We start from the raw sequence: 15,915 nt of genomic DNA on the forward strand, positions 1-15,915 counted from the left end.
ATTCAAGCAGTTGAGTAACAAAAAAAGTCCCAAAAACAAAGTATAGGAACCATTTCCAGAGAAGCTGATCTGCCCAAATACTTTGCAAATCGCTGTCCTGATGATCTCATGGGATGCTTGAAATGACAATGCCTATAAGGCTAAATGAAGCTTCCCACCTCTCCCCCAAAATGCACACAAAATAATCCTGATTTTTCACACACTCTATTTGTAGCGATCCTACATCATTTTATCAGCATCTCAAACCACAACATTATTTTCTGGTTTGTTTTTTTTAAAAAGTTTTTTTTTTTTTTTGCATGGTTCCTTGCAGAACCTTTCAGTTTACAGTATTTATTGTAATACTGCCCAAGAAACAAACTACAGAGAACTGTCATTACACCCCTAAAGACTGCAGGCATTAATGCACATATTGCATGCACAACAAAAGATGCAACCAAATCTATAGAAAAAGCAAACAACCAGCAACTCAACATTGCTATTACTGAGAAAGTCCAGAGCAGTAGTTACTCAAGTATTAGACAAATAGGTATAAAATGGAAAGGTTCACATGAATACAAGTTTTTACACAGTTTGTTTGAAAGTCTTCTAGAAGCTACATTTGAAATTCTGAAAAGAATTTTATGTACACTGAAATGAAATTCAGCCAAGTCCATTGTGCCTTCTTTCTCTAGATTTTTTTTTTTTTTAATATAGTTCTTCAAAAATGAATATACAGTTGCTTTAGTAAATTAGTGCAAAACAAAATATTTTGGAAGAAGATCATCAAATAGTATCCACATCAGCTGAAAACCCCCTGGGGATTTTGCACAGATGGAGGGAATTTTTTCCATCCCCACTTTTCCCCTGGGTAAGAGCGTGTTTGCCATCCCTTCATATGACAACCTGAGCCATGTGTACAACAGGTGAGCTCCAGACAAGGCAGCTGAGCCCCAAAAAGCTTCAAGCAGCACTTGCACATGGTTAGGGTTTCCCAAATTCACTCAGCCACATTTTACTGAACAGCTTTAAAAACTCTTGAGGGAATCTTCTGAGGGAAATGTCTTTTTTTTGTACCTGATGCAGAAGGATCCGCTCTCTGAAAACCTCGCGAGGGAAAAACAACAACCCCTGATCATTCAAGTTCAAAGCACACTACAAGGATCAGTTTGAAATGTGAAGAGAGATTCTTTTAAATTCTGTTGCTAGGAAGGAAAAGGAGCTGCTGGATTGGTAAGGCAAGTGTACTTTTGGAATTTCTCCTCTTTGAATACGCTGCTGTTTCTTTGGTAGTCACCACAGAAATGTAAGAATCATCTTCCACATGGGGCAGAACAAGGACAACAATGAAGCTGTAGTGAAAAAAGTGCAGTATCACTGATGTGGTCCCTTATGTTCACACCATCTGGTCCTCAGGATATTCCTACTGCTCATACACAGCCACTGTGCTGTAGCAGAGTGCAGAAAGCCTTCGCTCAATGCTGGATTTATCTGCAGAGAGAGGCACAACACAGGTGATCACCAGACTTATTTTACAATGAATTCATTCCATGTGATTTTCATGATTCAGCTGAACTTACACTTGTGTACATTTTCTATATCTGCAGGGTCTTGCAGGATTTTAGTCAGTCCCTCCAGCAGCAGGGCTGCCTTGTGGTATCGATATGTGATATCCTCAGTCTGCTGGAACATCTCATCCAGAGCTGCTGACTGCACCTGCAATCAGTCAGACAGTGCCACAAACTCCATTAGGCAGGCAGCAAAATGAAAAACTCAGAATTAATCCCCTAAAAGTGTCATTTAGAAACTATTTTTCAGCTTTGATTTAGCTTATGTGTTGTTGTAATTAAGACAACAAAACAAAGGTGGAACTGGATGATCTTTAAGGTCTCTTCCAAACCATTCTGTGATTCTGACCCAGAATCTGACACAGATTCTAACAGCACCTGTTCTGTGAGAATATTCTGCACCAAAAAAAATCATAAAAGCATTTTTATATGAATAAATATGCTCATTCTTCCTCCTGCATTCTCTTGTAAAGAAATGAATTGTGAGAATATTCTGCACAAAAAAAATCTATGAAAGCACTTTTTGATATGAATAAATATGCTCATTCTAACACCTGCATTCTCTTGTAAAGAAATGAATTAATTGTACACAGCACCACCATTATCAGGGTTAAGCACAACATCTGTCAGAATCTTTTGTGTGACACAAGAATTCCCTCTCATCACTAAAGCAGTTCACTTTGCTTTGTGGTCACTGAAAAGATCAATTCCATTTTCTGGCTATGTAGAAGAGATCTGTGAGAGAAGGCAGCAATTCCTGAGTTCAGGGAAGAGGAGGGACTCACCATTTCCACAGCACAGTTGTAGATGAGTTTCTCTGCAGTCACACTGTTGATTTCATCAATGAACCTTTGCTTGTCTGAGAAGAAACGATTCAACTTTTCTGTCAATTTTTTGCACATTCCAATACAGAATTTGTATCTCTCATTGAGGCTTTTCACAACTGGGAGAAAGGTAAGAAGAAATTAAAAAAAATAAAATCTAAACAATTTAGTCTAAGTTCAACTTTGCAAAGTAAACTTGTTTAAACTTGTAGTTTTAGTGTTTATTTACTCCACCACTTCTATGACTCGAGTATCTATCACATAATTTCCATTTCAAGTTAATGAATACCCATTTCCTAACTGTTTCTGGCTGTTTACTATGAGAGTTGTGCAATTCTACATATCTACAGTTCTCCTGCAGAGAAGAAAAACAAAACAAAGGTTGCAACTTCAGCTTTCTGAGTGATGTATCAGCAAAGAAAATTCACAAGCAAAGCAAATTAGATGATGTTGCATCTACCTTGCTTAACAGCAGTGGATGGGTTCAGTTTGCCAGATTTGACCTGTGCTTTGGCAAGATGCAGAGAAGATGCCAGTAACTGGGCAGCTTTCATATACAACACCAGCTGCTCCACTTGTCTAGGGAGAAAAGGAAAAAAAAAAAGTAATTTATGCATCAAAATATCTTTTTTGAATGCATTCAAGCCAGGGACAGACATCACTTTTTAATCACAACACCCCACAGGAGCCAGCAACAGCAGAAAAGGCAGACAGATGTTTAAAATGCAGCTCCACCCCTCCCTTCCCTTCACAAACACTCTGTCATGGGGTGAGGGGACATCTGCTCATTGAGGAGCTGCAGCAGCAAAGACAAACTGCTTGAAATGCAGACATTTGAGAAAGGAGCACTTATTTGTGGGGACTCTGCCCGAGGTCAGTGTCTCACCACAAGGGACAGGGTGTACTTTTCATTTCCTATCCCCCTGGAATTCTCAGTTGTGAAAAGCAAACACTTGACAGGGGTTTTCTGTTGGGTTTTTATTACTTCAGGAAGAAGGCAGGAAGTAGAACTGCCCTTTCCCACCACTTCAAACTTCTCATATTTTTCCTTGCTTTTGATTTTGTATTAGGGCTGACTGTTTTTTCCAGTGAATCCAAATTTGGACACTTCTTCTCCCCTCCCAAACTCCACCTCAAGCCTTCAGACAACAGGAAGGGATGAGGGCTCAGATCTGCAAGAAGCTGGTACATAATTTTCCTTGCTCAGAAATGAACTGCTGACCTCAAGCCTGAGCTCAACACTTTCCCCAGAAAAGTGGCAGAACAGAAAAAAATATTTTAATCTTTGCTCTTTCTGATCTGTCTTTAGTGTTAAAAAAGTCCTATAAAGATTCTCTACAGGAAAACAATCACTCCCAGCAACAAGGGCAGAGTTTCAATACATTTTAAGTGTTGGATGTTGACTAATTCTCCATCTGACTGCAAACTCACCCCCATTCCTTGCTGAGCTGGCTGATCTGATCCACAACGATGCTCTCCTGGATCTGGTACAGTGACACAGCAGAAGTGCACAGCTCTGGGTTGCCCCCTCTCACTGCTGTCAGATCCAGGACACACTCAGTAAATGTCAGCATCATGTTCAGGTGGCGCAGGGTGTCTGTGTGCTCTCTCTGGCACAGGGAGAGATGACAGCAATTTAACCACTCTGAGCCATCAGCCATGTTTAAAACTCTTGTTAATCACTTCAAGATTTCTTGTTATGTCAGTTCTGTGCAGGAATCACATTGTGCTAGAGGCAGCATTAGGGATGACAGAACCAAATGGGCCCCAACAGATCTGAACTTGTTCTTTGTTAATGAATTCAAGATATTGTAGCTTATAGCTAAAGAGTCTTTCAACAAAGCCAAAGGAATTGGTACATGGAGTTCTGTGTTGAAACCTGAGGAACTAAAGGAATCACAAGTTGGACAAATTACTTATTTTATTATCAGCAACACAAAAGTATGCTTGGCACTTTTGTGAAGAGCCAGGAGTAACATTTGGCTTTTATTATGTAATAGACTTAATACCTACAAAAGAACTGATCTGCCTCACTCTAATTTACACTTGGTTCTGGAATTAAATTGTGTTAAAAGGTGGCTGTTATCAAAGTTTACACTTTAGACTAAAATTTTCAATTGGAGTGAACAACTGAGTGCTGCTCTGTCAGTAAAACACACAGAACACATGCAGAGTTCCTCCTCAAAAAGAAGCCTCCAAAATGAATCAAACATATCTTAGCAATGTTTATAATATTTTAATTAATAATAGAGGTCTAAATGCATTTAAAATTCTATCTGTGGGAAGAACAGAGTGTACTGGTAAGCATTCATGTTATAAGAGATATTCAATAGGGACATAAACACCTTCCAGCAAGATGTGAATGAGAAACCAGAACAGCAATCTGTCTGGAGAAATGTACACTCCAAGAATAGCATTCTGGTGAAAGACCACCCCAATTTGTGTTTTTAAAGTGTCACTCCCCCACACATCCTAAAAAAATATAGGACAGTCTTCCCACAAGTGGGATTGAAGTAATTCCCTGACTGAGGCAGGAATGAAATGCCCAGAGGGGTTTGTTACTGTCAGCACCCACAGCCACTGGCATGAACAGAGCCCTCTCTGGGAGGCTCTGGGGGACAAAAGCAAACATGTTCCTCTGGTTACCAATTCAAACACATCAAATGCCAGCAATAACTACCTAAGAGAAACTGGCAACTACTGATCCAGCAATATTTCCAAGATACTAAACATAAAAACCAACAAGTGAAACAGCACAGAGGAAATGACAAAGCACATGGAGCAACCCTGATTTACCACATCTGTACCAGCAACATCACACATTAGAAAACATGAAATGATTGATTCTATACCTCCATTAAAGTTTCCTCAGGCAATTCAGGAGCTTCAAAAGTGATAAATCCCTCTAGGCTGGGAGGGGAAGTGCCATAGGGGATGTACTTCAGACTGGGAGCTGCCTCAGCCCCCGGGGGAGAGGAGCCCATGTAGATGCCAGGAGGAGAGCCCATGTACACACGGCCACTGGTGGAGCACAGGGACCCTCCAGAGCTGTTGGATCCCACTGCAAGAAAAATAACACACAAATTCAGTCTGATCCAGCCCTGGGGCTGGGGGTGACAGCAAGGGACACAGGAGGAGCCAGCACAGAGACCCCATGGAGTCTCTCCTCACTATCCTGCATGGCCCTGCAGGGAGTGCAGAGGCTGAGCTGTAACAACAGTGACAATTCCTAAAGCTCTGGATTCATGGCTGACAAGGACTGCACTGCCCACCTGAACCCTTCACCTTGAGCTCTTTGATATTTGACATTTGGATCTTGCCAAACTGCAGGCAGCTCCCACCCCTGGTGTGCTGCTTCTGGGACAAAGCATGGCAGCAGGCAAAAATCAGAATTCTGACTTTCCCTCTCCACCTTTGCCATGGAGATCACACTCCCAGTGAGGGAGTAAAGCTGTGTACACAGGAGGTTACTCACAGCTGGATTGTAAATCTGTGCCTTTGACTCTCTTTGGGGGAAAAAGGCAGAAACCATCTGATATTAATCTCTACTTTCCAGGGTAGCTATCAGGCCCCAGAATTGGACAAGCCCAAGTGCTGCCTTTGAGAAATGTCCACACAAATGCCAGGAAAGCCTTACCTGAGGTGGTTCTGGTTCTGAGCACCATGTGGGTGCAGGTGGGAGGGGTGGCACTGCTTGGAGGGGACCCCACAGTGAACATGACAGCCCGAGAACTCGCCCCACTCGCCATGGATGGAGTTGCCATTGCAATTCCATAGGCTCCTGCTGGAGCTGGGAGAGAACATTTCAGCAAGTCACTCCTTATTCCATGTAATCACACCACGAAGTAATTACATGCAGCAAATTGGAGCACTGCAACACAATGTGCTTTGATGCAGATCCAAGCCCTGGACTAAGTTAGAAGTTCTCACAGGAAATAAAAGAAGCTGAGTGGACAATCTTGGTGAGACACAGACAGTCAAGGTGCACTTAATGTGTATTTTTACTTTCAATACCTCAGTGTTCTACTCTCACCCAGAAAAGAGCAACAGAGACTCCCTGAGAGCCTGAAGATGTCAGTTTTGCAGCAAAAGATAAAGCAGAAAAATTCTAAAGGCAGATTGTGCCAGGTCTGGAGGCTAAAGACCAGCCCTGTGTGCAGAGCTCCTTCCACCTGCTCAGAAGGGAGAACTTCTGGTGGTGGCAAGGGACAAACTCAGGGAGGAGGAGAAAAAACCCAACCAAACACCCAGGGTTACATAAATTTGCTTTCATATGAAATCAAGGTGGAAAATGAAAAGCCACAAATGCTAAATTAAAAATAAAACCAAACCAGAAAATCCCAAACCCCTCCAGCCAGCACAGGCAGTCAGATATTTCTGTGTTTAGCACAGAAATGAGTATTTTCCTGTCTCACTTATTTTTAAAGCTATGCTAAAGAAATGGAACAGATCCCCTTAAACATTAAAAAAAGCCTTCTGTGCTGTGGCTAAAAATTGTCAGAACCAATCCTGCAAGCTGGAAGCAGAGCTGTGATCCAGCTGGCATTCCATAAAAACCCAGGCACAGGGAAAAAAGGCTTGGATTCATCACTCTGATCCTCACCTGTATCCATTGGCCTCTCTGTGTTGAGGCTGTCTGTGCTGCCTTGGTACAACTGGCCCCCAAGGGTGGTTTTTACCTGTTGATCTGACAGCTTCCCAGTACTAACAGACCTGGACAGGAAAACACATCAATTCCCAAAAAAAAAAGGTTATTCAGGAATATCATCCAACTTGCAACTAAGGATAACTAAGATTCTTGGTATTTACTACAGAGAATTTTTCAACAAGTATTGAAATTTTGCTTGTTACCATGGATCTTCTAAAATAGAGCAAACCATAAAAATAAAGAGACCTTTTCCTCTTGAAAAATTTATATTGCAAATTTTGCCATAGATATTTTCAAGGAAAAATTCTACAGGCTTTACAGAGGTAATGAAATTCCAGATTCAGCTAATCAAAACAAAAGGGAACTAGACAGCAACACAAAGTGCTCCAGGAAGTCTCTGCTATATTTATAGCCAGTACAAAATGTTTCTGTTGCTCACACCAAACCTCAGCATCCCCTCTCAGCTTTTTCACCCTCTGAGAGTTGCTGTGTGCAGTTCTGCTGCCCAGGCATGCAAAGTTTCTCCTAAAGCAAATGGGAGAGCTCTAAAATATCATTTTAACAGAGAGTTTTGGCGATATATCTTGTATAAACACCTCATTTACTCAAAGATATCCTTTCCTCTTTCAAAATTCAGCTTGAAATTTGATGAATGCTCTGTTCCTGGCAGTGCCTACCTGCCAAAGGTGGTTTTGCTGTGCTGCTCTCCTGCCTGTTTGTCAGCTGCCTGGCTGGAGTGGAAGTGGCTGAAGTCCCTTGGCTCAGTGAGATCTTTAGGCTGCAGCGGCGTTTCAGCCAAGCCCTGGCGGTTTGCCAGAGCCAGCAAGTTGGAGGATGCTTGAGTTTTAGGGATTTTAAAAGGAGCTGTTGCCTTTAAGAATCAAAAGCAAGAAAACACACAAAAAAATCAAAGTTAGAGCCCTGAAATATTCTTGTTTTCAGGCAGTGTGTGGCTGGGGATTGGAAATGGAACAAACCTTGGTGGGAGAGCCGATGATGGTGGGCAGGGGGGTTTTGAAGAGCCAGTCTGAGCTCCTGGGAGAGGATCCCATGTGCTTGGTGGGGGATGTCCCCAGGCTGCCTGGCCTGCTTGGCTGTGGAGAATGACTGTACCCATAGCCAGCATAGGATGGGCAAACTGGGTCTGAATGCTGCTTTCTGAGCTTCTGCTTGTTCTGGTAGATATCTGTGAGAGTAGGAGCACTCTGCAACCTGGCTCCCATCAGAAGGGACTGTGGGGACTGAGATGGTGGCACAGGAGAACCTGTGGAGAATAAACAAAAAGGTAAAATTCTACTTGCAGCGCTTGCAAAATATATTGATAAAGCTCAAAATTCCAGAGAACAACATTAAACTGCAAATATTGAGATGTGTTTGATCATTAGCTCACTAGACAGCAAGGAGAATGGATTTGGCCCATGGATTATTTGAACTATTGCTACACCACAGTGATGAGACCTCCAAGCTGCCAAATGGGCACAATTTCAGGCTGACAGCTGTTCTGGCAGCTGCACAACATCTGGCAACCTGCACCAAGACAAATAAAGTGGTTGGATTCAGCAGGAATGGCACAACCAGCACTGAAATCCAAAGCTGAAGAGAGGTTCTCAAGGCCTGGAATGATTTTCTTGCAAACAAGAGTGTGAATGGGACATTGCATGTTAATGACTTGTTTTGTGTGCAATGGCTTCATTTACAGACAAAGGCAGCTCATGTTCCTGCAAGAAAACCAGGAACTAAAAAGAACCAAATTATTCAGATGGAACAGTTTGGGGACATGACTTTGAGCAGTTGTTTACTTTTTAGTCTGTCAGACAATCTTGTTTCAAAGCTGACAGAGGAAGTCCACACTTAGGTACGAGTGCAGCTTCTCCTAAAGCAAATGGGAGAGCTCTAAGTTATCATTTAAACAGAGAGCTTTGGGGAAATAACTGTATTTATCAACACCTCACCTACTTAAAGATGACTCTCCTCTTTCAAAATGAGGCCTGAAATTTGATGAAATGTTCTGTTCCTGGTGTATGTTTTTATAAGGTGTATGTTTTTAAGGAACTGTGCAAAGTTACAAACAACACATCACACTTCAGCATTGTGGCCACAGCTTCCCAGAGAAAATGCCTGCCTGCAACCTCCAAGAACTGACACTGAAGTGAGGTTCACTCATGTTTTAAGGAAAAAAAAAAGAAAGAGGGAAAAACTGAACCATACAACTTGAGGTTTTTTAAAGCTGGCCATGAGAATCTTCTGAGAGAGGCTTCATTTAATAAATGTCTGCTCAAAAAAACCACCCCAAACTTCTTGCAGTTTGCTCAGGAAAGTGCCCAGCTGTTACAACACATCTTTCAGCCTTCTTAAGTCCATGTTTTTGCTAGTTGGATTTTGAATATGAGCTACTTCATCTTGATTTCATTCCCCTCCATTAGGCAGCGTGTTTCAGAACACTCTGTCTGCCTGCAGCTCCAGCAGAGGGATCAAGTCTATTTCTCATTAATTTTCCAGCCAAGAATGTGCTTGCCTGAAATCCCTCTGCTTGTCTGTCTCACAGCACTGGAAAGTCTTCACCTGTAGTTTTAGATCAGTCTGAAATCTCACTAGTTACTGTTCCAGTGTTGTTGGCACCCCAGGGAAAGCTCTTGAATTAAAAGTGTGTCCTCTGCTGCCACTGGCAGCAAGAACAGCCCAATTAGTTCAGGAGCTCCATTACGAAAGACATCTTCAGTCCTTAGAAAAATCTCAGTTCAGATGACCTCACCTCACCCAAAGCAAAAAACTGCTTCCCACAGCCATTAAAATGCTGAGAGACAGACTTGCTGCAATTTGTGGTATTGTACAAACAAAAATACCACTGCAGTCATTTCAAATTAAGAAGTGAAACTAAGAAGGAAAAAAAAAAGAATGCAGAAAACATATGAAGAATGAAACATTAAAACCCCTGCCAGCCACAAAAACACTGCTGTGGTGTGTTGCAAGTTAGTTTGATACTGGCAAAAAAGGCACTAAACCAACAGCCTGACAAAATTCTATCCAAAGTAAAGTTGCAACAAGAAAAGCAAACACGGTGCTTTGTATTCTCTTCACCCACACCCCTTCTCACTTTTTAAGACACCATTTCATATCTAAGGATTCACTCATTCCCTTTGTTGAGCCAGCCAATGGCACAGCAATTATCAAGGCAATTTTTGAGACACATCATAGAAGTTATTCCATATGGATGAAACCATTCCCAGACATGTCTACTGAAAGAAGTGAAGGCTCCACCATGCCCAGATGGTTTTGGACAAGTGTTTAAACAGGAGAAAAACTCACAATGCAGTTTCATTATCACATCACAGAAAGTCAAAATAAAAAGTGTAACTGGTAGTTTAGCTAGAGAAGAAAATGCACCCAAAATGTGCACAGAGCAGAACAAGTTGCTGAATTGCATTTTCTTACACCAAACCCTTCTGGCATTACAGTGCAATTCCATCTTTAACAGTCTCAGAACATCTTCAAGTCCTATTTCTTCTTGATCTTCTTTTTTTTGCCTGCTGGCATGCCATGATGATTTATGACTTGCAAAGCTTGCTGACTGCTTAGCAACAGCAACATCAGATCCCAACGATTTCCCAAGGGAATGACGAAAACGTGTTGCACGCTGTGCACTGGCAGCTCTGCCTCCCTTTCTGAGAACTGGCATGACAGAGCTGGTCTATCAAAACCAGATTCTCAGAAGCATGTTACTACCATTCATTATAAACCAGCCCTGGTTAAGGACAGTTTCATCACAGTTGTTTTTCCATCTTGAGAAGAAGAAATTTCAGTCGCTGTTTTATTGTGTAGGGAATTAGTTATGGGTAAAGGTGTCACCAGGCCACAAATGGGCATTTTCCACAAAAACTCAGTGTCTCCTATTAACCCATTCTAATGTGTGTTAGCTCTCCTACCCCTTCACAAAATGCTCTAGAAGCTCTGTCAAAATAATGCAGATTGCACTGTCCAATATTACAGTGACTTTAGACGGTCACTGTGGTGAGAGAAGGACGAGAATTTTGTTTCTTGATCAGAAGGCTTGATTTATTGATATAAGATATATAATACGTTATAACTACACTAAAAAGAATAAGAAGAGAAGTTGCAGAGAGCTGCTCAGCTAAGAATAGAATAGAAGGAATGAATAACAAAGTTCTGTGTGCAGGGAATCTGTCCCTGAGCTGCTCCTGTGATTGGCCTTTAATGGTACACATGGAAGATGAGCCAATCACAGGGACACCTGCTGCATTTCACAGCAGCTGATAACAATTGTTTACATTCTTCTTCTGGGGTTCTGTTTTCTAGAAGATGGACAAATGTGAAAGAAAAGATTTCTATGAAAAAATGTTTGCGACAGTCCAAAGTCACTCACCTGAGAAATTTCTACTCCTTGATTCGTGTCCTTGGAGTTGTCCACAACAGCAGTGCCCGAGCTGCTCAGGTATGGTTCCAACTATGCAAACAAAACCAAAAAGTGAATTTACACTTTCTACTTCACTTACAAAGCTAAAACAATTCACAACCTAGTTAGTTTACTTCTGTGAGCCATTTAACAGAAATTATTTCTGCACACATGACCTGGCTGGGCAGGTTGTGATTTAAGATTAATCTCAAGCAAGAATCAGAGTTCTGAACGACTGCAGATAAAACTTTACAAATTGCTGAGCATTTCTGTGCTTACCTAGTGGTGAAGGAGAGTATGGTCTGGAAGATCCTGTGGACAGCCTGCGCCCCACGGCCTGGGCAGGGTCAGCTGGCACAGGAGAGCACGAGCCCATCTTCATGAAGCCCATGGGGCTGGTGTTGGAGCGCCTCACCACCCCGGCCCTGCAGGGAAAACAGGGCTCACACACACTGTGCTCTCCTTGAGACAAGCTCCAGAATCCCCCTGAGGAGTCTGATCACTTAAAGGAAATGCTGCTGTTTCAGCTAAGAAGTTAAGCTTTCCATAATGACAATAATCAAGGTTTCATTCCCTTTGTTACCACATTTTTAAATGTTGAATGCCATAATAGTCTGTTAACTGGAAAACACTAAAACAGACTTCCTTTAGTTGGTCAACAATTTTTTTTATTTCCCAACCAAGTATGTGGCCACATTTCTCTTCACAGAAAAAAGCAAAGCACAACTTCCCAAAGATTTTCTGGGATTCGTATTCTCTGAACCTCAGAGAAAGAAAAAAAACAATTCTTCTCTCATTTACTGCTGCTGTGTTTTGGAACGAGCAGAATGCATTGAGAAAGATGATTTACCTGAAAGAATTTGCTTGATTGGATTCTGGTGTGAGTGTTTTGATTCATTAACCAATTGAATCCATGTGTGTGTGTCAGGACTGTCAGCTGACAGTCACAAGATTCTAGGCAGTTGAGTTCTTGTGCAGATTCAGTGTAATATAGTATAATACAGAATAATATAGTATAATAAAGTAATTAATGATATCTGATATCCATAGAGTCAGATGCATCATTTTCTCCCCTTTGTCAGGGGTGCACTGCTTTTACAATACAAGTATTGCTTAAATTCCCATTTTTTAAACAGCAAAGATTCTCATAAAATTTTCATATTGTGTCTGGAATACAGATAACTGAAAACAGATTATTTAAGGGAAAGTCATTTCCCTGCATGTAGCAGCTATAATCAAATCAGGGATCCTGGAAAAAATGTGTAAGAAACCCTGGGTTTTGTTTTTGTAAAGATCTCCAGAGTTCTGAGCAGTCTATTTATGAGTCTTTGACCTTCACCAGCCTGATCTTGTAGAGCACAAGGCAGAGAAGAAGCCTGGCTCACTAGAGCTCTGTAATGAGACAAGCTGGTTAACTGGCATGCCAAAAATTGTTCCCTTGATATTCTACAGAACAAAGCGTTCATCTCATCACTACATGTGTGAAAACAAACCAGAACTTATTACTGACATTTCAGTTCATGATGTAATGCCATGCAATACACAAAGAGCAGCAAAAAAAGCAAGACTTCATCTTTTTACCTTCTTGGGCTGCATTTTGAGTGAAAGAACAAGCTCAATTTGTTTTCATGAAATATTTCAAGTGCCCATCCAACAATCTTGAGATTGTGAAGAGCTTTTATTTGTTATCATCGAAACATCTCTTTAGCGCAGAAAAAAAAATGACATTAACAAGAAAGCAGAGACATCCTCCAGGCTACAAACACCAACCAGAGCCAAGAGAAAGGAGCTGAAAAGCCCATCCTCACCTGGGTGAGCCGTGGGGGTTGGCCACGGGGCTGGCAGTGGAGGAGAGGTGCTGCTCTATGCGCTGGTAGTTGCGCAGCTGGGTGGGAACCGGGATCGGCGCCGTCTCGCTGCGGGGGGACACGGAAGGCTGACAGTGCCTGGAGATGGAAGGTGTGGAGACAGGAGATGGAAACAGGAGATGAATACAGGCAGGCAGGTCTCACTCTGTCAGAATTGCACTGTAGGGATTTGGAGGAAATCTAGGAAGCAGGTAAAGGAATTTCTGCTGTGCTCCCTGCTGAGGTCTCTGCTTGTCCTAACACGGCTCCGACGCTGCACGGAGGAGGATCAGGAACTGTTCAGCTCTCCCTGCCTTCCCTGCTCTGCCTGGGATCACACAGAGCTGGGATTTAGCCCTTGGTCACACATCACTGAGATCTCCAGATCCCTCTGACTCCCTGCCAAGCCGCCCTGCTGTGTTTACCACACTTGAAAATAGTGTTCTAGGAAAACCCAGGGACAGGAAGTTCAGAGCAGGGCTGGAATGTGGACAAAAGCCACCAAAGCACAGGCAGAGATATCCCCAGAGACATCATGAACTTGCAGCAGGAAAACATGTTATGTAATGTAAGATCCAAGCCCTGGCAGGGGGAGCCAAACCACACACCTGAACATTAATCCACAGATTGCAAGTGCAGATTGCCCAAGTTCAGCTGGAGTGTCAGTGACCTGCCTCAGGGTGGTTCCTGACAAAGGACTCAAACAACCACTGCTTGTAATCAGTAACCAACACTTTTAAAGGAAAACAGAATTCAACTGAAAGAATTTCAAACAAATGGGCTGTGTAGAAGATAATCATTTTGCTATCTGGTCCTTTATATTGACCATGTCTTTAAAGAAAGATTACAAATTCCTAGAAGAAATGTGAAAAAAAATTCTCTAGAAGACAGGCAGTTACAAGACTCACTGCCTGGCTCCAGCTGAACAGAAATCTGGGATTTTTTACTGTAATTGTCCTATTCTCTTTGCTACCACTTAGAATGAAATATTACTTCCTAATAGGCACAGAACTTCCTTAGCAAAAGAAATTAAGTTGGTCCTGCTGTTGCCACCCAGTTTCTGGATCCCACAGAGTAATTTGGAAGTTGGCTGTGGACACAGAGTCAGCAGAAAGCCTGAAAACCTCCAGGCAGGGAGAACTCCCATGTGGAAAGCACAGGAAGGCTGTGGGCAGCCTGCCATGACTACACAGCACACTCAGGGAGCACAGGGAGCCTCTCCCCAGGAGAGGGAAGCAGATGTTACTCAAACTGTGGCACTGACACTCAGGAGACCACGAAGGCACATCAGCTTTTAAAGAACTCAGCACAGAAAATGCCTTTCCCTGCTCTCCCACAGCTCTGCAGGTAAATCCAGGCAGCTCCTGAGCTGTGAGCTGACAGAGCAGCAGAGCTGGGGGAGTGGGTGCAGAGGCACAGCCCCGTCAGGGCTCCCCAGCTCTGGCCAGGCTGATGTGGTTTGTTACCAGTCAGAGAAAATGCAACTCAGATGTGTGCAGAGCTGCATGCAAATCTTGTTTCTCTGAGATCCAGAGGATAAAACTGATAATAAACCACAGCAGAGTGAACCACCTCCACCTAAACTGCCCATTCTGGCTGGAGACTGACTGTGAAGACACACAGCAGAAAGCAGCATAACTACGGGCAAAATGAATTCAGTTTCATCAGTTAATCAGAAAGATTCACTGTTTCACAGGGCATAACCTTTTGTAAAACACCAAAAAAACAAAGTGAAACAACCTACAAACAATGAACGAACATTTGCCAGGAAATAAAAAACCAAACCCCAAACCAAAACCAGAATCTTTTAGAATATCAGACACACACTCTGCTTTCTTCAGACCATGCCCCATGCAGCCCCAAATGCAGTTAATGAATTAACTCAGCCAGTAATTAAACTATTATAGTACAGAGTGTGAACAGTAAGCACCTGTTTCTAATCACATGAACATTTAGTTCTTAGTAATGTACAGATAACACAACTGGCACATTTTCATAGCATTTCTAACTCTAAAAACCCTGCCTGACACAACTTTAAAAAGGAAAGAACAGTGTATTTATACTACATTGCAGATGGGTCTCTACAGGCAAAGCATCCCCATTATCTGCCCTTAAACATAAACCATGAGGCTAAAAGCTGGATTGACAGCCCCTGTCAGCACATTTCCCCAACTGCACAAAGATCAGCACAAAGTAACAAACTTTTCTTGTGACAAGCATTTCTAAACAAATAATGCTGACTTGCAGCCCTCTAGCACTGGCACAAGCCAAAAATGCACCCAACATAATAGCTGTATTCCCCAGTTAGCCACTCATCCTCTTTGTGTTTGTACTGAAAACATCATGAAATTCATCACTTGAACAAATTCTGCTTAGATATTCCATGAGTAGTTAAATACCACAACTAATCTTTATATTTTCCAAAGTAACACAGGAAAGAATTCAGGCCCCACTGATGAAAATCAGTTCTATTTTAAGGCAGCAGAAACTGAACCCTACAGCCATGAGGAAGAAAGGGGCCTAATTACCAGTCCTGCTGATGGAAAACCTGCAATACATGTTTAGCTCCTTCATGTGACTTTGGCATCTCGTGAGACACAACCATGAAATTCACAATAATCACTTGCACACAGCCACA

The 15,915-nt window shown here is 42.3% G+C and overlaps 1 protein-coding gene across 1 annotated transcript in view; it reads right to left on the minus strand.

Moving 5' to 3' along the window:
• Nucleotides 1-227: 227 nt before the first annotated feature.
• The window catches only part of ULK2 (unc-51 like autophagy activating kinase 2), a 37,396-nt gene continuing 21,708 nt past the window's right edge, over nt 228-15,915 (minus strand). The window contains exons 16-28 of the mRNA XM_005493540.4: nt 13,239-13,376; nt 11,710-11,855; nt 11,401-11,481; nt 7,997-8,283; nt 7,697-7,890; nt 6,975-7,084; nt 6,009-6,161; nt 5,224-5,432; nt 3,803-3,981; nt 2,832-2,950; nt 2,333-2,490; nt 1,560-1,695; nt 228-1,470 (exon numbers count right to left, since the gene is read on the minus strand). Coding sequence (XP_005493597.1) covers nt 1,403-1,470; nt 1,560-1,695; nt 2,333-2,490; nt 2,832-2,950; nt 3,803-3,981; nt 5,224-5,432; nt 6,009-6,161; nt 6,975-7,084; nt 7,697-7,890; nt 7,997-8,283; nt 11,401-11,481; nt 11,710-11,855; nt 13,239-13,376 — 1,978 coding nt within the window. The 3' untranslated portion in view covers nt 228-1,402. The remainder of the gene's footprint in view (nt 1,471-1,559; nt 1,696-2,332; nt 2,491-2,831; nt 2,951-3,802; nt 3,982-5,223; nt 5,433-6,008; nt 6,162-6,974; nt 7,085-7,696; nt 7,891-7,996; nt 8,284-11,400; nt 11,482-11,709; nt 11,856-13,238; nt 13,377-15,915) is intronic.

The sequence above is a fragment of the Zonotrichia albicollis genome, chromosome 22 (genome assembly GCF_047830755.1).
Source record: "Zonotrichia albicollis isolate bZonAlb1 chromosome 22, bZonAlb1.hap1, whole genome shotgun sequence".
Lineage (NCBI taxonomy): Eukaryota > Metazoa > Chordata > Aves > Passeriformes > Passerellidae > Zonotrichia > Zonotrichia albicollis.